This window comes from Peromyscus maniculatus, chromosome 12, assembly GCF_049852395.1.
Source record: "Peromyscus maniculatus bairdii isolate BWxNUB_F1_BW_parent chromosome 12, HU_Pman_BW_mat_3.1, whole genome shotgun sequence".
Lineage (NCBI taxonomy): Eukaryota > Metazoa > Chordata > Mammalia > Rodentia > Cricetidae > Peromyscus > Peromyscus maniculatus.
The window spans coordinates 2,434,515-2,461,778 of record NC_134863.1 but is presented as its reverse complement, the minus strand read 5'-3'; the positions used below and the strand labels follow the sequence as shown (position 1 = coordinate 2,461,778).

The window sequence follows — 27,264 nt, the reverse complement described above, 5'->3', positions numbered from 1 at the left end:
ATACATGCTCCTATAGAAAGTATAGGAAGCCCTAATGGTTGAACTCAGATGTAAAACTTATCACAGCTTGCTTTCCGGTTCTATTTTCTTGGAGTACTTTTTTCCATCCTTTCACTTTAAGGGAAATTTCTCTGTAATTTCCTATAATTTCACTGTAATTTCCTTACAGAAATTAACTGATATTCTGGTGGATTTTCCTTATATGTGACTTGTATTTTTTCTCTTGCAAATTTTAATACTCTTTATTTATTGTATTTAGTTTTTTAATTATAATATGGTATGGGGAATGTTTTCTTTTGCTAATCTTAATGACTTGGTGTTTTGTTTGCTTCTTGTATTTGTATGGACATATCTAGTTTTAGCTTTAGGAATTTAGGATTTTGTTTAAGATCTGGTCTATCCTGTTAATCTAGGATTCTTATTTTTTTTAAATCTATGCTTATAAATTAAATATTTGTTTTTCTCCATAGTGTCCCTGCATATCTCTCTCTCTCTCTCTCTCTCTCTCTCTCTCTCTCTCTCTCTCTCTCTCCTTCCTTCCTTCCTTTCATTTATTTATTTTCTCCTCCTCCTCCTCTTCCTCCTCTTCCTCCTCAGTTTTTGCTTGTATGGTCTAATTGCTCTATCTTGTATTTAATCCATTCTATTTGGAAGGCTTTATCCTGAGTTTTTTAGTTGTGTTATATTTTTAAATTCCACTGGGCAGTGTTGGTGCATGCCTTTAATCTTAGCACTTGGGAGACAGAGCCAGGCAGATCTCTGAGAGTTTGATGCCAGCCTGGTCTGCAGAGCGAGATCCAGGACAGGCACCAAAACTACACAGAAAAACCCTGTCTCAAAAAAACAAAAAAACGTATTTTTTTTTTCAAATTCCATCTTTGTTTCAGTTTGAATTTTCTTCAATATTTGTTTGTCTTTATCAAATTCAGTTTTGCTTTTTATAATGTAAATTATTTAATTTGTTGGTATATATAATTCTAAATATTCATGCCACAGGTTTACATTGTAGATTTTTGACTTCAAAATTCTCAAACATGGCATGAAATTTATATTTTCTAAAACCTATGAAAATTTGGAGGGCATATATTTTTGTTTAAAGCTTCTAGCATAACATACAGCAGGCACTGATGTACATTTTCTTTTTTTCTTATTTAAAACAATTTTTAAATTAAAATATATTTGATCATATTTTTTCTCTTCCTTAAATCCTTCTAGATCCTCTACCCCCGACTTTGAATTCTTTCTTAAAAAACAACAACAAAAAACCCAAATACAACAACAAAACCCTCCACAACCAAGAAAATAAATGAACAATACCCCCCCTAAAAAACCCAGCGTCAAACTCTAACCACATAAAAGTGAGCACACACACAAACCCAGCTTCAAATTGTAACCACATAAAAGTGACAGGCCATTTGTTAACCTTTACCCTAGTGGCTAGGTTCTCTCTCTCTCTCTCTCTCTCTCTCTCTCTCTCTCTCTCTCTCTGTCTGTGTGTGTGTGTGTGTGTCTGTCTGTTTGTCTGTCTGTCTTACTTTTGACACAGGTTTCTCTTTATAACAGAGCCCTGGCTATCCTGGAACTTGCTCTGTAGACCAGGCTGTCCTCACACTCAAATCCACCTACCTCTGCCTTCCTAGTTAAAGGCATGTTCCACCACCACCCAGCATCATTCATTCATGTTTTTAAAATATAACAAAATAAAATATTCTAAGATAAAACAAAACCAAGTTGGACAAGATAAACCAAGAGAAGGAAAAGAACCCAAGAGAAGGCTCAAGAACCAGTGACCCACTTGTTGGTACATGAGTAGTCTCATAAAAACGCTAAACTGGAAGCCCCATATATATGCAGAGAAACCTTATATATATACCTAGTTCATATCTGTCAGGCCCTGTATATGCTGCTTCGGTTTCTATAAGTTCATATGAGCTTTGTTCTTGTTGAGTTAGACTTGCTTTCTTGGTGTCCTCCTTCCTCTGGCTCTTACACTCTCACTCTTTCCACCACCTCTTCTGCAGTGTTCCCTGAGCGCTGAAGGAAGGGATGTGATGGAAACATTCCATTTAGGAATTCCAAGGTCTTTCTCTGCATAATGTCTGACTGTGGGTCTCTGTATTTGTTCCCATCTGCTGCAGGAGGAAGCCTCCCTGACGATGGCTGAACAAGGCACTCATCTATGAGTATAGCAGAATATCATTTAGAGTAATTTTATCATTACATTTTTTTTGTTGTGTGTGTGTGTGTTTTTTGAGGGGGGGAACAGAGTTTTTCTGTGTAGCTTTGGAGCCTTTCCTGGAATTCACTCTGTAGCCCAGGCTTGCCTTGAACTCACAGAGATCCGCCCGCCTCTGCCGCCCACCTCTGCCTCCCGAGTGCTGGGATTAAAGGCATGCACTACCACTGCCTGGCCCTTATCATTACATTTTACTTTTCTTTTTTAGACCAGTATTATTTAGTTTTCCCCTAGGCCCCTGGGCTATCTAGTCTCTGGTTCTTGGTCACCCAAGTCATGTTGAATATAAGCTCTATCTCATGGAGTAGACTTAAGGCAAGTCAGTTATTGGTTGGTTATTCTCACAAGCTTTGTGCCTCTATTACCCTGACATATCTTGCAGGTGGTACATCATTATAGATAAAGGTTTTGTGGCTGTCTTGGTGTTTATGTTTGTCTTTTTAGAGTGTGCAGAATATTCTTTATTTCTGTAATAATGATGCTGGAATTTAGGGGTGAAGGTTCTAGGTAGGCACCAGCTTGATATCTCCATGTTCAGTGAGTTGTGTTGGTGTTGTCTTCAACAAATGGAGCCTTGCTACAGTGTGTGGAAAGCAACCTATAGTCTTGGCAAGAGCCTGGGTTGTTTGGAGATTCCCATGGGGTCCCTTTGGCCAATGACTCAAATAAATGTAAACCAAATCCCCGTATTGAAAGCCTGGTTTGGTGACAAGTGATGGCCAGTCAGAGCTCTGTCTCCTGCATTATTTGGTGATTTCATTTAGTTTGCCTTCATATATGTATATATTTTAGGATTTTTTTTTACTGTATTAGGTTTCTATACTACCCCTTAAATGCCTTCCTTTATTAGCTGTCTCTTCCTTTAGTTCCTCCCCAAACCCCTCCCTATCTCCCCTTTCCACTTGATCCTTCTATTCCAGCCCCCCACCTGCTGCAATTTATCTGTAAGTATCTATTCTACTTCCCCTTCTTATCGAGATCTGTTCCTTTAGAGCCTTACTATATACCTACCATCTGTGGTTCTAAAGATTGTAACTTGGGTATTCTTGACTTCACAGCTAATATCCATATATAAGCAAATACATACCATATTCATCTTTCTGAGTCTGGGATACTTTAGTCAGGATGATTTTTTTCCCCCTAGTTCCAAGCATTTGCCTGCAAATTTCATGATATCATTTTTTTAATGGTTGAGTAATATTCCATTGTATAGATGTACCATATTTTTTTAAATTCATTTTTCTGTTGCATACCATCTAAATTGTTTTGAATTTCTGGCTATTATGAATAGAGCAGCAATGAACATGATTGAGCAAGTGTCTCTGTGGAAGGATGGATCATCTTTAGGGTATATGCCCAAGAGTGCTATAGTTGGATCTTGAGGTAAATCAATTCCCATCTTTCTGGGGAACCGCCACACTGATTTCCATAGTGACTCTTACAAGTTTGTACTTCTACTATTCTGAGATTATCTGCCCATATTAATCCACGAGATTGATTCCTTTTTAAAACTCCCATTGTATAAAATGTTGCCAAAACTTGTCTGGACTATCAAGTCCCTTTCCTTGTAAGCTACAAGGTCATCTATCAATAATTAAAACTCTTCCACATTAAGAAGATCACAGGCTCATTTCTGTGAACCTTGTGGGGATTCCCATTTCCTCTTTCAGAAATGATCTTTCTGAGTTCTATTGTTTTATAAGCTCTCTCCCTTTCTTAAGCCTTTAGTGTCCTATAGGACCCTGTTCAGTTTGGAGAATTCATCTCAGACATCTCAGGGAGATCTTTTGGAGTATTTCTGGGCCGACATCATTACTTATCTTGAGTTATAACTTCATATTCACTTCTATTAAAAAACAAACAAACAAATGTGGTGTGATACTGTATCAGGGGCCTACTTGCTTTCTTTTTACTTACATACCTTTACTACAAGGGACTGACCTTTCTTCCTAAAAGGTACTGTTTTTGTTCTTGATATATATGTTCTTTGTATAAAACGCACAATCTCATTTCAAGGTGATTGCTTCTTTAAATAGCCATAGCTTTCCTGCAGTGTAGCTTCTTGACAGTTATCCTTTTTTTAAATCATCCTACATGCATTTAATTCCATCTATAAGCAAAAATCAAGTTTGCTTAATGTATCTAATTGTTGGATATCTTCATAAAGAAACTCAGTATTGATAGCTAAGTTGTCTCTTCAAGTGTATTTTCTGGCCATAGAAGACCTGGTTAATTCCTCTAATTATTCTAGATTCTTGTATTCTATTACACAGTTAGACAGGATGGAAAAGAAGGCCCTGAGACCATACTCGCCTGCCATACCAATGGCTTACGCCAACAGAATGTAGGTAGAGCCTAGACTTTGATCAGAAAAGTTGCCTTTGTTTCCATCACAAGGAAGGGAATGAACCAGTGCTGGGTCCTTCATTTAGCTCTAAGCATAACACAAATAGAATCCAAGACATATCTGGCCTTCAGTTTGGTATTAACACACTAGAGTAGTAGTCACAGTTCTGAAACAGACATTTTTGGGCTGGTCCATTTTTCAAGAATTCCTTTGGCCAGTGAGAATGTCAGCTGCATAAGTGATTGCCACAATTCTTTGTCTCAGTCTATAGTCTACATGGAAGGCCACAGTAGGTGCTACAAAGACACAGCATCAAAACTTAAACTCCAGCAGGAGTCATCTTTCAAGGCCAGAGGATACGCTTACTGAAGAATAAAGAGGCACGTGCACCATTCTTTGTGAGACCTGCTTCTGGGTCAAAACCTCAAGAGAAGTAGAGGAAAACCTCTCAAATATCAAGTTACTCAAGGGCCTAAATAAAAAATTTCATGCAGATCTGGCTAGAATAGTCCTAGGTAGCTTTTTAAGTTAGCACACATATCCTCTTTTATGTTTTTAATTCCACTCTCTCTTTGGCCTCTGCTTACTTAACTTTCTAGTATCACTGGTATCTTCTAGATTATAAGCAATTCAATTCCCAATGAATTTTGTCTCCAAAATATCAACTATGACCATTTACATTGTCAGTCCTTACAACTAACGACCTCTTGACTTGTGAGTGATGCCAGATCCAGCTTTATTTTCCTTTAATAGCTTGCCACTCCAAAATATCATGCAAGTCGTTTATGTCTTATGGTTCTGTCACCCAGAGAAACAGCAGTAATAGCAACAAGCTTCCCCCTAATACTTCATCTCAGCTTTGAAGCAATTTCCAAAGAAGGGATATTCATGCCTTATTTGTGGTTGATTCTCTCGACCACCTTCTCTGCTCTATTTCCCTTTCTTCCCTGTTTGTTTAAGCCGTGCCCTTTTATTTCCTTACTACTTTCATATCACATGTGTTTTATTACAGTCTCACTTCTTAGAGTTTCTTTTCTTCTTATAGGTCCTTTTGTTAGTTTCTTGCTGTCTTCTAATCACTCCCATCAAAATGTAAATAAATAAAAACTAGCAGGTAAGATATGCATATGATAGAGAACATGTGGTATCTGTCTTTCTGAGTTTGTGTTATCTAACTTAGTAACACATTTTTCAGTTTCATCATTTTCCTGCAAATTTCATTTTTATAGCTGATTAAAATTTCATACACACACACACCACATTTTCATTATATATTTATCATTTGATAGGTATCAAGGCTGATTTCCTTTCCTTATTATTGTGGATAGAGTAAGAATAAACTTATGTATAAGCATCTTTGTGGTTAGACATAGTGTTCATTATATATTTACTCAGGAATGATATAGCTGAGTCACATGGTAAGTATTTTTTAAAAACCCTTCATGTGCATGTGGGAGTTAGCTCTCTTCTACCATGTGGGTTTTAGTTGTTCTCAGGTCATCAAGATTGAAAATGGGAGCCTTTCTGCCCTCACCCATCTTGCTGATCCAATTCTATTTTTAGTTTCCACATTAATTTTACCAGTTTCCATACACAACACTGAATAAGGGTCCTCTTCCATATCCTCACCAATATTTTTGTTTCATTTTGTTTTGATATTAGTTATTGTGACTCAGTTAATATGGAATCTCAAAGTATTTTTAAAAGTTATTTTATCATTTTGTTTTGGGGACAGAATTTCATTAATCTCAGATGCCCTGGAACTTGCTGGATAACAAAATGATCTTGGGATTCTGGTCCTCAGGCCTCTAGCTACCAAGTTCTGGTATTACAGTTGTGCAGGACCATGATTTGCAGGATTAGGGATCAAACCAAGTCTTCACTCTATTAATTAAGCCATGATTCCAATCATCAGAGTGGTTTTACTTTGCATTTCCATGGTAGTTAAAGATGTTAAACCTTTTTAAAAGTATTTGTCATTCATTTGTATTGATGTTCTGTTTATGGCCAGGACTCTCCAGATACTTGTTCTTTTCTCTACTTGTGACTTTCACTGTTCATCTCTGTTCTTTGTTCAGTGAAACTTCCCTGATGAGTTTTGAGACACAGAGCTACACTAACCTATGGGTATAGAGATAAGAATTTAGGAGGAAGTTTGACATTAATTTAACAGACTAGTTAGGTCAGTTCTGGGGCCTATTAACACCAGGGACCAGATTTATACCAGAAATGTTTTTCCTTCTAAGTACTGGGTCTTAAATCCATTCAGGAAATAGCTGATTATTCCTGTAATATTTGTTCCACTGTTATACGCATAAACATACCATAGTTTACAAGGTTCACAGATGTATAAGCTTGTTAATGTCATCCTCCAACTCCACAACCTACCCTGCATCTTTTAGTACTATAAAGGGTAGCCACCAAAGAGGAAGCTTCTTGGTCAGTACCAACTTGATTTTCTATGTGCTGTGACTCTAGTGGTGTCTTCAGCAACACTGCCTTAGAGTCAAGTTCTGGTGGGAAAGGAAAGCAATGGCAATAGGTCAGTAGAAGGATCTGAAGGGTGTTCCTAACCAACAACTCAAAAGAAGGTATCCTTAGCCTGGAACTAGGTTTTCATTTGGCAACCTGTGGTTTCTGGGAGGAACATTGTCCTTTATATAGAATAACTCTAATTAAACTCTTAATTAAATATGGGGAGGGAGGGAGAGAAAGAGAGAGGGAGAGAGGGAGAGGGAGAGGGAGAGAGAGAGAGAGAGAGAGAGAGAGAGAGAGAGAGAGAGAGAGAGACTCATAAAATAGGTTTCCGTATAGCTTTTAAAAATATACTTAGCTATTTCTCCTCCTGCCATGCCTCTGCCATACACTGTCATCGCTCTAAGTTTTAAAATCTGCTAACCCATTATTTCCCCTTTCTCCTTCATATTAACTGTGTTCTACTATTTCCCATCCCATAAGATTTCCCCCCTCCCTGTCAGTGCTTAATTTCTAGTATCCTGTATTGTATTCAGCATTTCTTCTTCTGCACATGTATTACTTCACTCAGGATAATGTTTTCCAGCCCCATGCATGGATCTGTAAATTTCCTCTTTCCTTCTAGCTAAATAAAACTCATTAAGTATACGTACCACATTTTCCTTATCCGTTTATCTGCTGATAAACATCTAGCTACTTCTCTGTTTTCTGTGAACATGGTTGAATTTATGTCTCTGTAGTAGGAACTTAAATTCCTTAGATGTATGCCCTGGGATGGAATAGCTGGGTCACATGGAAGACTTGCTCCTAGTTTTAAAGGAAACAGCTCACTGGTTTTTATAGAGGTTTTGCCAGTTTGCACTTTCCCCAACAGTGCATGAGTGTTCCCTGTTTCCCATATTCTTGCTAGCAGTTGTCATTTGTTTTCTTTCTTTTTTAAAAAAAGCTATTGTGTAGAATTGCTCAGCCTTTGTTTCTAGCCCCTCTGTATTCCTTTGTGCTAGCTGCTGACTTGCAGAAACATTTTTAACCAGTGATGGGAACCCTGGTGGCAACACTAGGCTGAGATATAGGTAGGCAATTTTCTTTACCTCTTTCTTTTCTTCCTTTTATTCTTTCCAGACTTCTGCTTAGTCCTGCTGCAACCTGCTTACAGGAACTCTTCCTCCTATCTTACTTCCATTCCTTGGGGACTCAATCTCTTGGTTCAGTCCTAGGGTCCCCCGGCTCTGTCCTGCTCTGTCCATCACCATTTCCATTACTCGGTGTTACCCATTGACCCATAGAAACACTCTGTTTTTCCCATCTACCAAACGTGTCTAGTATGCAGCGTGGGCAAAGCAACCAAAACAGAATACTCACCCAGAAAAGACCAGACAAGATATCAATATCAAGAAATACTTCAGACATCGTAGTTCCAGAATATACTTTCTTCTCAGCAGTTCATAGAAATTTCTCTAAAATTGACCACATACTTGGATACAAAGGAAGTCTTAACAGATACAATAACATTGTAGTAACACCATGCATTGTATCTGACCACCTTGGATTTCAAAAACAACAGAAACAGCAGCAAGTATACAAACTCATAGAAATAGAACAACTTACTACTGCATGAAAACAGACAGGACAGAAATGAAGAAGAATATAAAGAACTGTTTAGAATCGAAATAAAATGAAAACACAGCATATCCAAACTCATGTGACACACGTGAAGGCATGTCACAGTGGCAAGTTCATGATGCAGAGTGCCTATATTAAAAACTGGAGGAATCTCAGATCAGTAGTTCAATGACACACCTGAAAGCTATAGAACAACAAGAAGAAATATGCCAAAAAGAATAGAAGGGAGAAATAAACTCAGGGCCGAAATAAATAATGGAAACAAAAAGGAATATAAAGAATCAGTGAAATAAAGAATTGGTTCCTTGACAAGATCAACAACATTGACAAACCTTTAGTGAAATTAACCAGAAAATGGAGAGAAAAGAGTCAAACTAATAAAATAAGAGTTGAGGAAAGGAATATTACAACAGACATTGAAGAAATCCTGGTTCCTTTTTGAAAAGAAATGGGTGGATTTCTTGATATATATATGACCTAATAAAGTTAAAACAAGGTTAAATAATCAATTTAAACTGATTCATAACCCTTAGTGAAATAGAAACAGTAATTAAAATTCTCCCAATCAAAAAGCCCAAGGCCAAATAGATTCAGCACAGAATCCTACTAGATTTTCAAAGAATTAACACTAATGCTACTCAAATTATTCTGCAAAAGAGAAATTGAAGGAACATTTCCAAATTTTTTTATTAAGAATTTTTTTCATTCATTTTACACACCAAAGATCCCCCTCTTCCATCCTCCCGCCCCCTCAGCTTCCCCTCCCAACCCATCCCCCACTCCCCCCCACAAGAAGGCAAGGCCTCCCATGGGGAGGCACATCCAGTAGAGGCAAGTCCAAGCCCTTCCCCCTTCCTCAAGGCTGCACAAGGTGTCCTATCATAGGTAGTGGGCTCAAAAAAAAAAAAAAAAATCCGCTCATGCACCAGGGATGGATTCTGATCCTACCCCCAGGGGCCTCCCCCCAAAGCAGATCAAGCTACAAAACTGTCTTGCCTGTGGCCACTACTACCCTGACACCAGAACCACAAAAGTTCCAACAACAAAAAAAGAATTATAGATCAATATTCCTTATGAACATAGATGTATAAATTCTCAATTAAAATACTTGCAAACTAAATCCAAGAACACATCAAAAACATTGTCCACCATGATCATGTTGGCTTTATTCCAGATGGTATCAATGGTTCATCATGTGTAAAACAATAAATTCTATAAACGGTATAAACAGACTGAAAGACAAAAACCATACAATTATCTCATTAGATACAGAAAAGGCCTTTGACAAAATCCAGCATCCCTTCCATATAAAAGTCTTAAGGAGAATAGGGATACAAGGGGCAAACACCAACAGAATAAAGGCAATTTACAGTAAGCCTACATCCAACATCAACAAAAATGGAGAGAAACTCAAAGTAATCGCACCCGAATAAATAATAAGGATGATCACTCTTCATATCTGTTCAATATAGTCTTTGATGACTTAGCTAGAACAATATGACAACTGAAGGAGATCAAGGGGATATAAATAGGAAAGGAAAAAGTCCAAGTATCTTTATTTACAGAAGATACAATTTTATATATAAGAGACCCTAAAACTTCTACCAGGAAACTGGATACAGATGATAAGCACTCTCAGCAAAGTAGCAGGATACAAAATTAACACACACACACACACACACACACACACACACACACACACACACACACACACACAAACAAAAAAACAAAAAAACAAAAAAAAAAAAACAACCCCAGTAGATTTCCTATATAGAAATGACAGAATTCTGAGAAAGCAATCAGGGAAACATACCTTCACAATGGTCTAGACTACAAAAAGTCTTGGGTTACTTCTAATCAAGTATGTGAAAGAATTATAGTTAGATTTTTTTTTTAAGTTAAAGAAAACATAGGAAGAAGCACAGATTTCCTGTGCTCATTGGATAGAATTAATATGGTGAAAACAGCAATTGTTTCCAAAGCAACAGATTCAGTGCCATCACCATCAAAAATTCAACAGAATTCTTCACAGAAATTGGAAAAATAGTCTCTTCAGTTTCATATGGATATACAACAACAACAAAAGGGAATAGCTGAAACAATCCTGAATAATAAAAGAACTACTGGGGATATCACCTTTTCCTATCTCAAATTTTACTACAGAGCTATAGTAATGAAAACAACATGATATTGCCATAAAAATCAGCTACATTAATCAGTGGAATCAAAGACTTTGACATAAGGAGATTTTTCTAATTTGTGGTGATTTAGCTGAGGATAGGTAGGCATCTCTTAGACTGTCTTCAACAACTTGAAGAGAGGTTTCCCATTCTTGTGATTGGGTTTGTTAGATCATCTATGGCTCCTTTGGGGGACCATCATCACCCCTGGTCGTATAACTTCATTTAAGCTATGAAATATGTGTCCATATATATATATTTAAAGTAAACATAAAGAAAAACCCTGTGGGTTTTTCAAGCTTCCTTTATATTATTTATCCCACCTCCCTTCCTTGCCCTCTGCATTGCCTTCCTCTCCCCCACCCTGTTAAAATAATCCAGTTTTCCAGTTTTTCCTTTCCTTGCTCCTGTATCCTGCTAGCCTCATTTCTAGAGTCACACCCTGACCTCTCCCACTATGCACCCTTTTCCTTTACTGGTTTCTGCAGTTACTCCAGGTTATATATGCAAATAAAGATTAAGAGCCTGTATCCAGGAATGAGAAAGAATGTGTGACATTTTTCTTCCTCAGTCTGGGTTACTTCAGTCAGAATTATATTAGAGTCAAAGAACAAGTCAAAAAAGAATAATTTTGGCTTCCTAGAATTAAGTGAAAGTGAAAGTACAGAGCAACAAAACCTCTGGAACACATTAAAAGCAGTGATAAGAGGGATGTTTTATAGCTCCAAACATCTATATTAAAACATCAGAAAGAGCACAAATAACTTCAGCAATTTGGAAAAATAAGAACAAACCAAACCCAAATCCAGTAGATGACAAGAAATAATAAAATCAGAGCAAGAGTGGTTCAACATATGTGACTCAATAAATGTAATAAACCATCTAAACTGCCTTAAAGACAAATTATGATCATCTAAATAGACACAGAAAAGGCCTCTCACAAAATCCACCATCCTATCATTATAGAAGTCCTAGAGAGAGTAGGACTGGATGAACATACTGTAACAAAATAAAAGCTGTATATGACAAACCCATAGCCAACATCAGCCTAAATAATGAAGACCTCAAAGCAATTCCATTGTCAGGAATGAGGCAGAGTTTTTATTATCCCCAGTCCTTTTCAATATAGTGCTTGGATCACTAGTTAGAGACAAGACAAGGAAATTAAAGGGATACATACTGGAAAGAGTTAAATTATTCCTATTTGAATATGATATACAAAAGAAATCCAAAAAAGTTCTACCAGAAAACTTTTAGAATTGATCTACACTTTCAGAAAAGTGTTAGTACATGGAATTGACCTATAAAAATCAATTACATTTATATATACCCAAAACAATCATTCCAAGAAAGAGACCTTTGAAACATTCACCTTAAAAATGGAATCAAAATAAAATAAAATAAAATAAAATAAAATAATTAATCTAGGGATAAATATGACCAGGAAGATGAGAGACTGCTTTATGAAAACTTTAAAGAAAGATCAAAGAAGACACTAGAACTTGAGAATACTTTCAGTGCTCATAGATTGGTAGAATTATTATTATTATTAAAAAGACCACCCTACCAAAAGAAACTTGCAAATTCAATGCTATCCCAATAAAAATCCCCAAATTCACAGGAACCCTCCGAAGACCCCAGATAACTAAAGTATCTCTGAGTATAAAGTACAATGTTGGAGGTGCTACTATACCAGTTTTCATTCTGTATCACAAAACTATTATAAATAGCATGGTGGTGCTAGCAAAAACAACAACAAAAGACCCAAACAAACAAATAAAAAAACTAGACATGTCAATCATTGGAGCAAAAATTAAAGACCTATACATGATGTCTTAGGGTTACTATTGCTGTGATAGAACACCATGACCAAAGCAGGTTAGGGAGGAAAGGGGTTTATTGGGCTTATGTTTCCTCATCACTGTTTATTACTGAAGGAAGTCAGGACAGGAACTCAAACACCGAAGGAACCTGGAGACAGGAACTGATGCAGAGGCCACAGAGGGTTGTTCTTGATGTGATTTTGGAACCAAAGTAAACTTTTTATTGCAGTGTTTTACAAGGAATCAGGTTCAGCCTCTATCATGCCTCCAATGTGCTTGGAATCCTCTTCACATTTGCCTATGAGTCTGTGGCACAAGCTGTGCCTTTCTAGGATAGTGGTTCTCAACTGAGGATACTTTGTCACTAGGGAGCAATAGGCCATGTCTGCACATGTGATTGTTATTATGGGTAGTACTTGTGCTCTTGTCATCTGGTGGGTTTTGCGGGGATGTTACTAAACACTCTACAGCATATGGCCTCCATATTGTCCAGCTCCAACTGGCAATAGAACTGAGGTTGAGAGATCTTGATATAGGATGAAATGAAAACCTTTATTCTAAAGAAAATTTCTTAGCTGTGTGTGAGAGCGCAGGCCTGAAATCCCAGCTACTCAGAGGTCGAGAGTGGCAGATTATGGTCCATAGTGTACCTGGGTTATGGGGAGTTTCTGATGAAAAGATTGCAGAGTGTAGCTAAGTGATAGAGAACTCTGTGCTCAGTCCTCATGGGCATGGGAGGGATGTCTCATGAGAAAAAGATAAAATTAGTTAGATATGTAATTCTCAAGTAATATAAAAGGTATCATGAACTATCATTTTCAGTTTAAAAATGCTCTGGTTCTTTTTGTGGCTTATTTTTAATATTTATCCAGAAGCAGTATTGTGAGCAAAGCATGTATTTCTGGTGCTTATAAATTCATTGGTGAGTATGTAGCTGCCGTGATTTAGGCTTAGACTTGCAAGGATGGAAAGGAACTAGGGTCATGCTTTTCATTCCTTTTTTTTTCTTTCTTTCTTAAAACTGTGATGGTACCTACCAAAACTATTTCTTAGATGATACAGGACTAGATAGTATCATTTTAAAGACTCTTCAAGTTACTTAATGATATAATTTCAGAAAAGACCCAGTGCAGTAAGCTGTGCACATTAGCAAACTCTAGCTACTTCAGTAACATTGCACATACATGCTCACACTCTGCTTCCTGCTTTTACTCAAAAGCCTCCTGTATTACCAGGGATGTGTGGTCCATATTAATCCAGCAAAATAGATGAGCTCCTAAGGATGGAGCACAAACATATATTTCAAATAATTGTTTTTAAAAGTCCCATTCAACTAATGATGAAGTACACTTTTAATAAATTTATATTTTGTATAGATAGTAAATAATTTAAGGCTGCTGAAATCTCCAAAATTAAAATGTTGAAGGATAAATTATTACTAAAACTAGAACAACATGTAACTGACCTGTAAAACCAAGTAATATGAAAATAAAAGTTCATCATGTTTAGAAATCTTAAGTTGTTTTAATTAGGCTTTCTATTGCTGTTAACAGAACATCATGACCAAAAGTATTTTGGGGAAGAAAGGGTTTATTTCCCTTACACTTCCCCCTCACAAATATCATCTGAGGAGATCAGGACAGGAACTCAAGCAGAAATGTGCAGGCTGGAGCTGATACAGAGGCCATGGAGTAATGCTGCTTATGGCTTGCTCAATCACGCTTTTACTCTCCCAGGACTACCTGCCAGGAGTACCACCCACAAGGGGCTGGGTGCTTCCATATCAATCACTAATTAGAAAATGCTCTACTGGCCAGTTTCATGAGGGCAGTTTTTCAGCTGATGTTCTTTCTTCCCAGATGACTCTGGCCTGTGTCAAGTTGGCATTAAAATCCAGCACACTTAGTATGTGTCAGAGCAAAGACAGAAGGCATCAAAAGAAAGTATTAGATTCTTTTACAAGATGGCCCTATGATGCAAATTTTGGTTTTCTGATCTACTTTTAAAAATAATCTTATTTTACAAGTTCAGAAATTTGAATAAAACCAGGAAGAAATATTATAAGAAATGTTAGGCAATTACTCACATTCTTAAATAATCCCTGTTTGTGTTAAAGATTTCTAACTGGACTCTAGAAAATATATTGGAATTATGCCAGAAAAGGCAAGTTTTCATATTTGCTCTTAATGGCTCCATTGCTGAATTAAAATGCTTTATACTTAAAGAGACAGTATCTTTTTATTTGGTTCATGACAAATAATGAATGTTATCTCCTCGTTAAAATTTAAAAGCTAAGAAATAATCTTTTTCCCCCCAGTGAGTGTCAGATACTGACTGCTTTTAGACTCTCAGGTACATTAGAGACTTCAGTACATAAGGTACATGTCATTAGTTTGCTGAAGGATGATAAAAAAAAAAATACTTGAGTTGATTTTGATGGAGTCTAAAAACAATGCCTGGCTAACAACTAGTTTAACATATTCTTGTCTTAATTTTGAGTATTAAGTTTTTTGTCAAAACAATGATAGCCATATATGCATGTGGGGTTAAATGAAAAATATTTAATTACATCTCTTTTAATTTTTTCCAGCCAATTTCTACAGAAATTGTGGAGTATTCATCAGATAGTGACAAAGAAGATGACCCAGAGAATGCCCTCTTCATTGATTCAGAATCCCCTCACAAATACCAGATGGATTTTAAATCAGATGCAAGACAGTCTTTGAACAGACAGACTGACTCAGGGGCAAATGCAACTGAGCCTGTATTGAGCACACCCCAGAAATATACAGCCAGGTTTCCCAAGACTCCAGAAAATTCGGCAACAAAGAAGAAGCTCTTAAGGTTAAATCATCTTTGTAATTTCTTGTTCTTCAGTTCTTCTCTGTCTTTAAAATATCGACTTTAATTTTAAAATATTTGTTTAACTGAGAAAGAAAACTGACAAAATAAAATTCTGGTTTTGATAGACAATTTTTAAGTCTGTTTGGGAGCCATTCAAGTTGTTCATTCAAGTGAAGCATTAGTGGATTTGGTCATGACTAACTTGCATGCTGCTTTCCTTAGTAGATGTATGTTGTTTGGCTTATCAGGTTTTATTCAACGTCAGTGTTCTAGGTGCTCAGTTAGATAGTGACAGGGGAAATCACTGTTTCATTATTAAATATAACTTATAAAGAGAAAGATAAAAATAAATGTAAGTCCATTAGCTTGCCTTTGTGGCATGAGTATGGTTAGAGAGAGTGGCCAAATGAATGCTTAAAAATGCAAGAAAATATGAGAGCCTTGATTGACAGATAAAAATACCTCATATGGCTGAGGAGAGCCAGGGTGGATGAAAATGCTTGTTTTTAGTGTATCAGTTCCATGGCTGGCCTTTGTGAATCAAGCAGGATTTATTCAGGAGCCTATAGAGACATGTCACAACCTCATGTTGTACAAGGTGTCTTTGTTATAAATTGAAACAAAATAATGTCCTGTCCCTTGACAAAAAAACAATGAGAGTGAGAAGGAACCCTTGTCCAGCAGTGTCTTAAACTAAAAGGGACAGAGAGCTCCTGGGAGTATGTGCCACAGTGGAAGAAGACACAGTTGTGAGGATTATGGGGTCTATTAACACTGTGTCCACAGAAAACTGAGAGAAGTGGCTGAAATGTGGGTGGTACATACAAAATACTTGATGCCCAAACTCACTCTGGATGAAGACTTAGCTGATTATGTCATGAAAGGATCTCATCCCTAGAGTAGTTGCAGAGAACAGTATTTCCAGAAATAATATTTGCATAGACAAATAATGGCATGCATGCATTAGTCTGAGAAAACTTATATCCATTCTCGTGTTTTTGTAAATAAGGCACAAGGTTATAGACCCATTCTAGAAAAACCACTTCCTAGTATCCAAAAACCATGGAAAGTGTATGAGACCGAAGAACAAGTAGACCCGCGATTGCACAGAGTACAGGTAGTGACATAGCCACAGAAGTTTGGCTGTACAGCAGGAAGACCAGTGGAGTCATGTGGTTTATTAAATGGTCAAGACAAAAGTGACCTCATCCAGGCTAAAGTGGACATGACCAATATGAAGCTAGTATCAGGAACATCAAACACATTCCTGATGCTGATGGATCAATCATAAAGCTATACGTAGCACTCTGATGGTTTAGTTTATTTGTATCATAGTGGGAAATGCCAAAAGTGAAACCCTCTAGTAATACTCGGTGGACATTATAACTCAAGATAGTCACTGTTATGCCAATCTGAATCCAACAATGCCCCAAATAACAGTGTGGCTTCAGAAGAGAGTGGTAGTTGGATAAGACAGTGCACACCTCTAACCACACTAGAAGCGGTAGGATTGTAGTTCAAGACAAGCTTGGGTGACATGGTGATTCTGAAGTCAGACTTGAGTTCTCTTTAGTTAATCTTATCTCAGGAATCCAGGAACTAGGAATCTGATTCAGTGATAGAGTGTTTGTCTAGCATGTGTATGGCTCTGGGTTCAGTTACCCGGAAGGAAGGAGTGTGTGCGGAGGCTGTTGTGCTTGAGATTAGAGTGATTTTAATGGTGCAGGTGATGTAATCCAGTTCTAGAACATACTGTTCCAAACCTTACAGAGGACCTTTTGTGTGCCAAGCATGTTTTTGTATGCAGGAGACAGAGCAGTAAGCCTCTGCCTGTTCTGGGTGAAGACTGTCTGCCAGGAAGTCAAGCAGTGACAGTGTTAGAAGTGAGGTAGTAGGAGCAGCAGGTACTGGATGGGAAGTGGTTGATTAAACACTTGAGAAGTTAAGCTACTAGATAGGTTCTTAGGCGTGAATTAATGGAGAGAGGAACCTTGTACATTTCAGATTTAGAAATTTAGATGAGGTGGGTAGACGAGATAGAGGAAAGTAATTGAAGAATCCATAGAACTTTCCTTCCTTTGCTCCTCTCCTTTCTTCCTCCCTTGCCTCCCTTTTTTTGCTTTGCCTTTTCCTCCTTTTCTAACTTGATTTTTAACTTCTCTTGATTTTTTGATCCTTGTAGTGTGTTTGTGACTGATAATAAATGATCTTAAGGAGTCCAAATAATATTCTTGTTTGATTATTGTGCAACAATAATCAGATCAACAACCAATCAACAACCAACAGATTGGCAAATTCATTCCTGTCTGAGGTTCAGAATTATTCACTTTGCATTTATATATTTGCACATTTGGAGACCCTATTTGCATGAGAGGATGCAGCGTTTTCTAACCCTAGCCAAGTGAGGATGCAGGTAGTAAATGCACAGCACAGTTAAGGAGTGAGAAATTTAAAGTGCAGAAAGGGAACCATACTGACTTAACTGTCAGATTTTATGAGTATAATAGCAGCCCAACTTTGGTCAGAATCAGGAAATAGACCTCCTAAGAAAACTAGGAATTGGAAATGATACCCAGAAAAGGAATATAATACGAAGGGTTTCTGTTTGGGGGGTGTGAAATGTAAAAGCTGCAACTGTTATGAGTGCTTTTTCTTTTATTTAAACATAATATATTATAATTCATTAAACAGAGGCGGACTAGCAGAAAGACTAAAAGAACTGCAGAATCGAGAGAGATCTGCCATTTCTTTGTGGAGACATCGATGTGTTTCTTACCAAATGACACCTATAGGTAAGATTTTCACAAGCTTCTAAGATGATGGGTGTAAAATATTTCAGGTAAAAAGTCTTTTCTCAAATTAATACATAAAGGTGATTGTTAGTATTTTTATGACTTAAAAATTTTTTCTCTAATAGTCTTTGTTTTGGGGGATACTTTTCAAAATACAGTTGAAAACTGTTTTGGTGTGGTGTGGGAGCTCATTGAGCTGGTAAAAGACTTGCTGTGCAAATGTTAGGATCTATCTAAGTGTAGGTTTCTGGCTTGCATTTGAGAAGGGACTGTAATCCCAGCTCTAGGGAGATGGAGACAGGAGGATTCCTGGCCCATCAGTCTAGCTAAATAGGTGAGCTCCAGGTTCTCTCTCTCTCTCTCTCTCTCTCTCTCTCTCTCTCTCTCTCTCTCTCTCTCTCTCTCTCTCTCTCTCTCTCTCTCTCTCTCTCTCACACACACACACACACACACACACACACACACACACACACACACACACACTCTCCACACATATGTATCCTCCTCACACAGAAAAGAATATTTTTACTAGTATAAAATTTTATCAGTTGTTACATTTGCAAAAACCACACATTCTACATCAGCTTTATTGTATAACAACTATAAGAAAATTAGTATATAAATCAGAAAACATAAAAAATACTTTCATATAGAAGATGCAACCTAATTTTAAAGACAGCGTAATATATGAATGTCTACTCAAAAAAGGAAACTTTAAGAAGTTACCAATATGAGCATGTCTGTGGTGGCACACACCATTAATTCCAGTACTCAGAAGGCAGAGCAGGCATATCTCTGAGTTTGAGGCCAGCCTGGTCAACAGAGTGAGTTACAGGACAGCCAGAATTGTTACAACAGAGAAACTCTGTCTTGAAAAGCAAAGACAAAAAGAGGTTACCAATCTGGATAGCTACTTCAGCAAATTTCACATACAGGTGATTTAAACTAGTCAAATCTCAACCCTAACTGAATCATTATTTTCCAATCCTTCAAGGTACATTTCAAAATGTTGACGACTTTTCAGTGTGAACATTCTGAGCATTTCTTACATCAGAAGCACTTTCTACTTATTAGCCATTATAGTTTGTTTGTTTTTTCCCTTCTGAAGTATTTCTGGCATCAGTTTTTAATGAGTATTAGTGACCTCTTTTAACTTATGCTCATAGAAAAATCAATTTAATATGATTTTCACCCCGTCCTTTTCACAAGAAATTGATTTCTTAAACTTGTATCATAAAAATTAGTGTCAAGGACTGTCAGGATTACTTTATCTTACTTGGTGGTATTTTAGTTTGTTTTTCCAGAGTTGGGATTGCAGGTATTCATTTTTTCCTATGTAATATAATAAGTAAAGAAGCCCACGCACTAACCCAGAGTCCCATGATAGATTACTTAATGAGATTTGTATGATGGGGCTGGCAAGATGGCTCAACAGGTGTAGACGCTTGCTGCCAGCATTAGTTTGCTCCTTAGAGCCCACAGTATGGAAAGAAAGAACCAGCTCCCATAGATTGGCTTCTGACTTCTACATGCTTCCTGTGGCACATATGTGCCCCATCCAAACACAAGAGATTAGTGGGATGTTAGAAAGGAAGAAAGAGAAGGAAGATGGTCTGATAGACTTTACTGGGATATAATTCTAAACTCAAAAAGCAACTTTGATATTAAAATACTGGCAGCTATCCTGGGTAAGATAAAGGAAAATGTTTATATATACATTATTGATGGTTTTATATAGAAAAGAAAGAAGTCCTTTATTACAATGTGGATTCACCAGATTGACAGATAGATACACTACATATAATTTCCTATTAAGACAGGCTAACTCAGTGTAAGTGTCCTCATGTTATATACTCCTCAGAGGTTATATTTCAAAACATAGAGTTTCATAAGTAACGTTGAATGTGATACTTTTTAAATGTCATAACTTTTTTATAGGTGGACAGAATTACCAAAACCTGAGATGTTCATCAAAACTTTCCATCATTTAAACTTTTTCATAGAAATCAAAGAAGGTCTTTTTGGAGTTCGAATATCACATATTACAAGCTTTGTATGATATATTCTGTACTTAAAGTTAAATTCGCCATTTATTAGAAAAAAAGTGGAGAAAATTCAGAGTCTAAAATCCTTCTAGATTGTATGAAACTGTGCAGTTTCTTCACATAGAGGGTTTAAGGAAACCCTTGATCATCTGCCATGGAGCAGGCCGCTAACAGGTGTGGCAAAGACAGTTTATAGAGTTGTAATAAATAGATTAAGATCTATTCCATAAAATAAGAGCTTCTCATAACTTCAGTTTAAATATATATCAGAAAAGCTAAAAGGGGGGTGTTTTGTTTTGTTTTCCGGCTTTCTTAATTTTGCCAAAGAAAATTGTCTCCAGGATATTGGTACTTGGGTAGCATTTATTCTCAGGAGAGATTGCACTGTTTACAATTGTAAATGCTCACTGTAAGTGCTACCGATAATTGCTTCAGCATGAAATACTTGTTCTTGAGTTGCCCCACTCCCCGCCTTCCCGGACCTTACAGTTTCATTGAGTCCCAGAGCTATTCTCGTCCCAGGTTTGGTGATGGGCTAAGCATGTTGATGGTTCTTTACTTGCTGGAAGATGCTCTTGAGTTTGCTGTAAAGCTGGTTTGGGTCTCTGGATTCTTTCCTTTTCTGTTTTCTACTTGATTTCCAGCTTCTCTTGATAAATCCAGAAATACCTTTTATGGGAATCAATTGAACTCTGTCTTTAAAATAAGAAAGGGCAGACTTTTAAAAACTGGGACTGTATTTTTCTATCAGCTTTTTAAAGATCTGCTTCCTTTTTTTGTTTTGGAGACAGGTTCTCAGTGTATTGGTCAGGGTGGCCTCACATTTACTGAGATCTATCAGTCTTTACCTACCGGGTGTTGGGATTAAAGGCATATACCACCATCACCCACTCTTGGTCTAATTACCTGGTTTTTAGTGATAGCAGAAATTTTGGTGAACAAATGTGGATTCAACTCATCCATTAAAATGGCTTTTTTGTAACCCTTCATGTAGCTAACCTACTTGGTTTGAAATATTTGGATTTCTTTGAAGAAAGCTTCTTCTGGCTTCTCATTGCATTTTCACGTGCACCTGTGGAGAGTTCGGAATGCCATGCGTCACGTGATGTTCTATCAACTTTCTTGTCAAGTGTGTTCTATAGCCCCTCAGTTACATATCTGACATCATCGCACTGGGAATCCTTGGGCTGAGAACATTCACAAACAGATACCACTAGTAACATGCCTATCTGTAACTGAAGGTTTTGTGTTTCACATGAAAGATAAGCCATGTATTGTAGCCCAAATTCTAATTTGTCTTAATAATAAGAACCTGGAGTCAGATATCGAGATAAATGCTGAAAGATTAGAGAAGTAGAGGAGCCAGCCACTAGAAAGACTTCTTTCCTCTATGAAATTCTCAGACCTAAGGGGCTGAGCACCTGTCTCTACCCACCTTATAGTCTTCTCTCTGCCCAGCCATATCACTTCCTGTCTATCTGTACAGACTCCAGACCTCTATGGTTAACTAGTAGCCAGCTCCACCCTCTGATGTTCAGGCAAGCTTTATTTGTTAGCACACAAACAAAATATCACCACACTGTATTCTTTGAGCATTCAAGTCAACTGGTGGGAGACCATTTCTTACATGCTTACCAGCTACAGTCTGATCTTGTTTAGTTTCATAGTCTGGAACTGCCGATCATGTGACATTCATTTTTGTATATGTGCTCTCCTATGCTTGTTGCTTTATCCTATCTGAATGTAACAGCAAACAACAAAGCTCTCCGGGGGCGGAGAGGTGTTGAGTGTATGAGAGGGCTTGCTTCTTAAGAAAAAGGACCTGCGTGCAGATGCCAGCACCCAGCTGTCTAGAGCCAGGCTTTGTTACATGTGTGCTTGTAACCCTATCATAGGAAGGGGGTGGGGGACCGGTCAGAGAGAAGAAGCTTGATAAGGCTTGTTGGCTACCTGCCTGTAAATTCAGGAAGAGACCCTTTCTTGCTTTTTCTAGCTAGATGTTGCATCATAATTGTGAAGACCAAACAAAACAACGTTCTTCCGTGTACCTTTTTGTACCAAAGCAGACTAACACAGACTATGGACCATTGCAATAACAAGGCAGCTTGTGTTATTATCTTTGTATCTAGAAATACCATCATCAAGAGATCTCAGTCTTTGCTTCCAGGTACCAGTAATTGATAAGGTTTAATAAGATCATTGCCAACTCAATTACTATTTACCTTTTTTTGATAGTAAATGTCTAAATTTGTACTATGCAAAGTTATCTTCAATACTAGTTTTCTAATTATATTACTTTATTACTTAAAATTATTTTTAAATTTAAATATATGTTGATCATAAACTTCCCCTCTCCCAAGTCCTTCCAGATCTTCTCCCCTTCCTGACCCACCTAACTTTTTCTTTCTCAGAAAACAAACAAAACCCTAATATAACAAAACCTGTCCTCAAAAAACCAAACAACAACAAAAACAAAACAAGAACTCAATGTAAAACCATACCCAAAAAGAAAATAACAAAACCCACCAAATTGTATCCAAATAAAAGCACACAAAAAAACTGTGGAGTCCATCATACATTTGTCAACTACTCCTGAACATGAGGCCTGCCCTGGAATGGTTCATATACCCAATGTCACTCTATTGAGGAAAGCTGATTTTCCCTTTCCCAGGAGGTATGGACAGGTCAGTTGTTAACCTTTACCCTAGTGGTTAGGTTTTCAGTCATCATTTTTTAAAAAAAATATATAGCAAAATTAAAATATAATAAGATAAAATAACTTTACTTCAGAGTTAGCTAAGACAACAGAAGGAAAGGTGCCTAAAAGAAGGCAAAAAATATCAGAGACCCACTTGTTCACACACACAGGAATCCCATAAAAACATTAAACTGGAAGCCATAATATATACACAGATTGCCTGGTGTAGACCCATGCAGACTCTGTGCATGCAGCCTGTTTGTGTGAGTTCATAAGAGCTTTGCTCATGCTGATTTAGAGGGCCTTGTTTTCTTGGTGTCCTCCATCCCCTCCGCTTCTTTCTGTCTCCTCTTCCTTGGTGTTCTGAGCTCTGAGGGGAGGGATTTGATGGAGACTTCCCGTTTAGGGCTGATTTTTCCATCATCTTTCTTTCTCTGGCTGTGGATCTCTATATTTGTTTCCCTCTGCTGCAGGAGGAAGCTTTCTGATGATGGCTGAACAAGGCGCTGATCTGTGAGTATAGCAGAATATCATTAGGAGTCTATCATTACATTTCTTTTTCTTTTTTTTTTTTAGACCAGTATTACTTGGTTTTCCCTGGGCTATCTAGTCTCTGGTTCTCAGTCACCCAAGTCATGTTGGGTATGGATTCCATCTCATGGATTGGCTTAAGTCAAGTCAGTTATTGGTTGGTTATTCCCACAAACTTTGTGCCTCTATTACCCTGACATATCTTGCAGGCAGTACACTATTGTAGATAAAGGGGCTGGCTTAGTGTTTACATGTCTCTTTTGATAGTGCACAAACTATCCTGTGCCAGAGAAGCTGGAATGGAGGTGGGATGAGCGCTCCATGTAGGCACCAGCCCAACTTTTCCATGATCAATGGTGACTTGCTCTCAGTTTGTGGAGATCAACTTTGCCATTGTACATACTTGTTAAGTAAGAAAGATGGGTTTTAGTTTATAGGGAAACTAGATTTAAATCTTTCCTTAAATCATAAGATTTTTAGCTGCCTCTTGTTTACAGAGAGATTTAGTTTTAAATTTAAACTTAAATTTAGCTATTTTCATTCACTAAAAATTATATTTTCTCTAATTTGTGTTGTAGCCAATAAGCAACTAAGTAATACTGTTTTTCCTGTAAAATTTTTATGTATAGTAGTTAGCCAGAAGAAAGTTTTATATGCTCATATCTGTGTCTATGTGTTTATTTTAGGTATAAGAAACAGTTCTTAATCCAATTTTGATACTCAACCTAAGTCCACTGGTATAGCTGAGGAGTGAGGGCAACAGATAGCCAGCTGGGCATGTGCGCTTCCTTGATTCATTCAGTGTGTCCTTCCCAAGTGACTCTCATCTGAAAGCCCTGTGCTAGGCTCCAGAAAACAAGATGTATATCCACCCCCACTCCCAGATAGGGTTTCTCTGTGTAGCTTTGTGCCTTTCCTGGAACTCACTCTGTAGCCCAGGCTGGCCTTGAACTCACGGAGATCCACCTGGCTCTGCCTCCTGAGTGCTGGGATTACAGGCATGAGCCATCACCGCCCGGCTTAAATGTATTTTTATAGGGATGGAGAGATGGCTCAGCACTATTTGCTGCTTTTTTGAGGACTCAGGTTTGATTCCCAGCACCCATATTTCATGTCCAAGGTATCTGACACCCTCTTTTAGTATCTATGAATACCATGTGATACACATACAGGCAAAATACACATATATATAAAAAAAGAATGCTTAAATACTTATTTTTATATGTATGTGTATGATGTGGGTATGTGTCCATGACTGCAAGGGCCAGAGGAGGTGAGAAGTGTCAGATCTCTGAGCTGGGAGCCAGCTGACAAGATTAGTACAGGCTCTGAACTGCTGTGCAAGCTCTCTGTCCCCACAAGCAAGATGTTTGATTTTTATTTCAGTTGTAGACTATATCTTTATGGGGTTGTTAGTTGTTAAGCAAAGAAAGAACACAGGGACTTGTTAGGATAGCCGGGATTGAGGTAGGAGATGGTGGAAACCACACTAAAACAGCCTGTCTTGAAATATTCTTATTTCTCCTTCTGTTTTGAATGAACCTTTTGCTACATAGAACAAACTTGATCAGTGATTATTTAACCCTAGTCCTTGTAGGGCTTGAAATTTATCATTTTTTTTTGTTTTGTTTTGTTTTCTTCACTTTGTGAGTTGCTAATAAGAGATCTGATGGTATTCTGGGTTCTTTGCTCCTTTGAGTTAGCATTTTATTTCACCATGTGTTTACTTGTTGACATGGGAGGGAGGTGCTCTAGCATCACATGTGCATGTATGTGTTGAAGCCCACAGTTTCTGTCTAATGTCTTCCTCAGTCATTCTCCACCTAATATATTGAGGCAAGATTTTTCACTTGAGTCCACTGCTGGCCGATTCATTTAGGCTTTCTAGCCAATGTGCTCTGGAGATCCCTGTCTCTCTCTCCCTTCTATATTGCGATTAAACCTAATGTGTGTGTTAATGTTGGAATCTGAACTCTGGTTCTTAAGCTTTAAAAAACAAAAAACAAAAAAACGTTTTATTGATTCTTTGTGAATTTCACATCATGCACCCCAGTCTCACTCATCTCCCCATCCCTCCATATCTGCCCTCCACCCTTGCAACCTCACCCAAAAGAAAGAAAATGAATAAAAGAATCTCCCTGTGGGAGCTGCAGTGTGTCACACACTGTACCCTTTCGCCCAAACAGCTTTACTTGTGAATGTTGATTGCAATGAGTCACTGGACTGGTTCCTGGTCTCTGGCTTCTGCTGCACTATCAATACTGGATCCTCACTGGGACTCCTCTGCAATATCCTGTTGTCCTGTGTCATGGAAATCCTGCAGCTTTGGTTCTGCAGTGCCTGTCACTTCATGTGCTCCAGCAGCTCATTGATAGGGTGGATGTTGGGTGGGCCAACTCAAAGCCCTGGATCTGGGCCTGGATGATAGCTGAGTTGGTCAGCACATCCTCTCTCCTGCACATGCACCACCATGGCCAGCTCTCCAGCACCGCCCTGGTAAGGAGTGAGGCCAGCTCAGCTGAGTGCCTCAGCCAGCAAGGGTTGGGGCCATCTCTCCCTTGCCCGGGCCACTACACAGGAGACAAGGGTGAAGCCAGCTCTCAGGTGCTCACACTCCACTGGTGCCAGCTCTCCCACACTGCCTAGGTGAAGGGGCAGGGACAGCTGCCTCTCTACCCCACCCCTCATACCACACCATGATGGGCAGAGCCAGCTTTCCTGCAGTTGGAGAGGGGTGAGGACAGCTGGGCACAGTGTTTGGATCTCAAAATGGCTTAAGGTGGCAGCCCAGACCATGGACGTCTACTTGGCCTTTGGTGGCAACACAGGTCATGGACATCAATACAGACCCTGGCTACAGCAGGACCACAGAACCAGATATGGTCCTCAGTGGCAGCATGGGCCTGGTGTCACCATGGCCCCAGGTGGCAATACAGGCCACTTCCCCCTTGGCAGCATGGCCTCAGGACATCAGTATGGCTTCACTTACTGCATCTCGAGTTTCACCTCTTCTCACAACGCATGAACCCCTCCACTTCTCTTTCTCTCTCTCGGTCTCTCCATTATGTATTTGTTCATGGTAGTGGCACCTGCTGCCCAGCAGACTGTGTGGACTGGTGCCTGTGTGTCTTAGTCTGGCCTCCCAGCTGGGGGGGGGGGTGCTGGGAGGGCTGGCTCTTAAGCTTCTGTAACAAGTGCTCTACTGTGGGATCCATCTTCCCAGGCAAAGCTTTTGTAACTTTTAAATATCATTTAATTGCTTCCTATTTTTGATTATAATTTCTTGTCAACAAATTCTTTTCTGTTCATACCTATGTGAATTGTGAATGCTTCTTATATTTGTAAATACTTCTTATATTTGAATTTGTGTCTCTCTAGACTTAAAAATGTTTCTGCTTTAACTGCACTGAATAGTTATTTTCTTCAAATGCATTTTCATTCCTTTCCCCTTTCCCTTTCATCTCTCCAGCCCTTCTGAGGTCCGTGTGTGCGTGTGTGGCTTATCAACCTATGGCTTATCATTGACCTCAGTCCTTCAGGAGAACTCAGTGTTTACAGTAGGTCCCCCTAAGCTGGTACCCATTTGCTGCCCTCTGAATCATACAGCATTGTCAGCATTTCCCTTTACCTCTGACCTGTTACAGGATTTGTCCTAAGCTGCCAGCTTTCT

General features: G+C 38.3%; 1 protein-coding gene across 11 annotated transcripts in view; it reads left to right on the top strand.

Annotated features, from left to right (window-relative positions):
* Positions 1-27,264, top strand: part of Spidr (scaffold protein involved in DNA repair) — a 277,612-nt gene that overhangs the window by 74,407 nt on the left and 175,941 nt on the right. For 8 of the 11 annotated variants that reach the window (XR_013043623.1, XR_013043622.1, XM_015990343.3 and 5 more), the window contains 2 exons: positions 15,275-15,528; positions 18,220-18,320. Coding sequence is in view for 9 of the 11 variants with exons in the window: in XM_015990343.3 (XP_015845829.1) it covers positions 15,275-15,528; positions 18,220-18,320 (355 nt within the window). In the remaining 2 variants the exon portion in view is untranslated. Of the gene's footprint in view, positions 1-15,274; positions 15,529-18,219; positions 18,321-27,264 lie in introns of those variants that run through there. The other 3 variants (XM_076548365.1, XM_076548369.1, XM_076548371.1) reach the window with 2 other exon arrangements.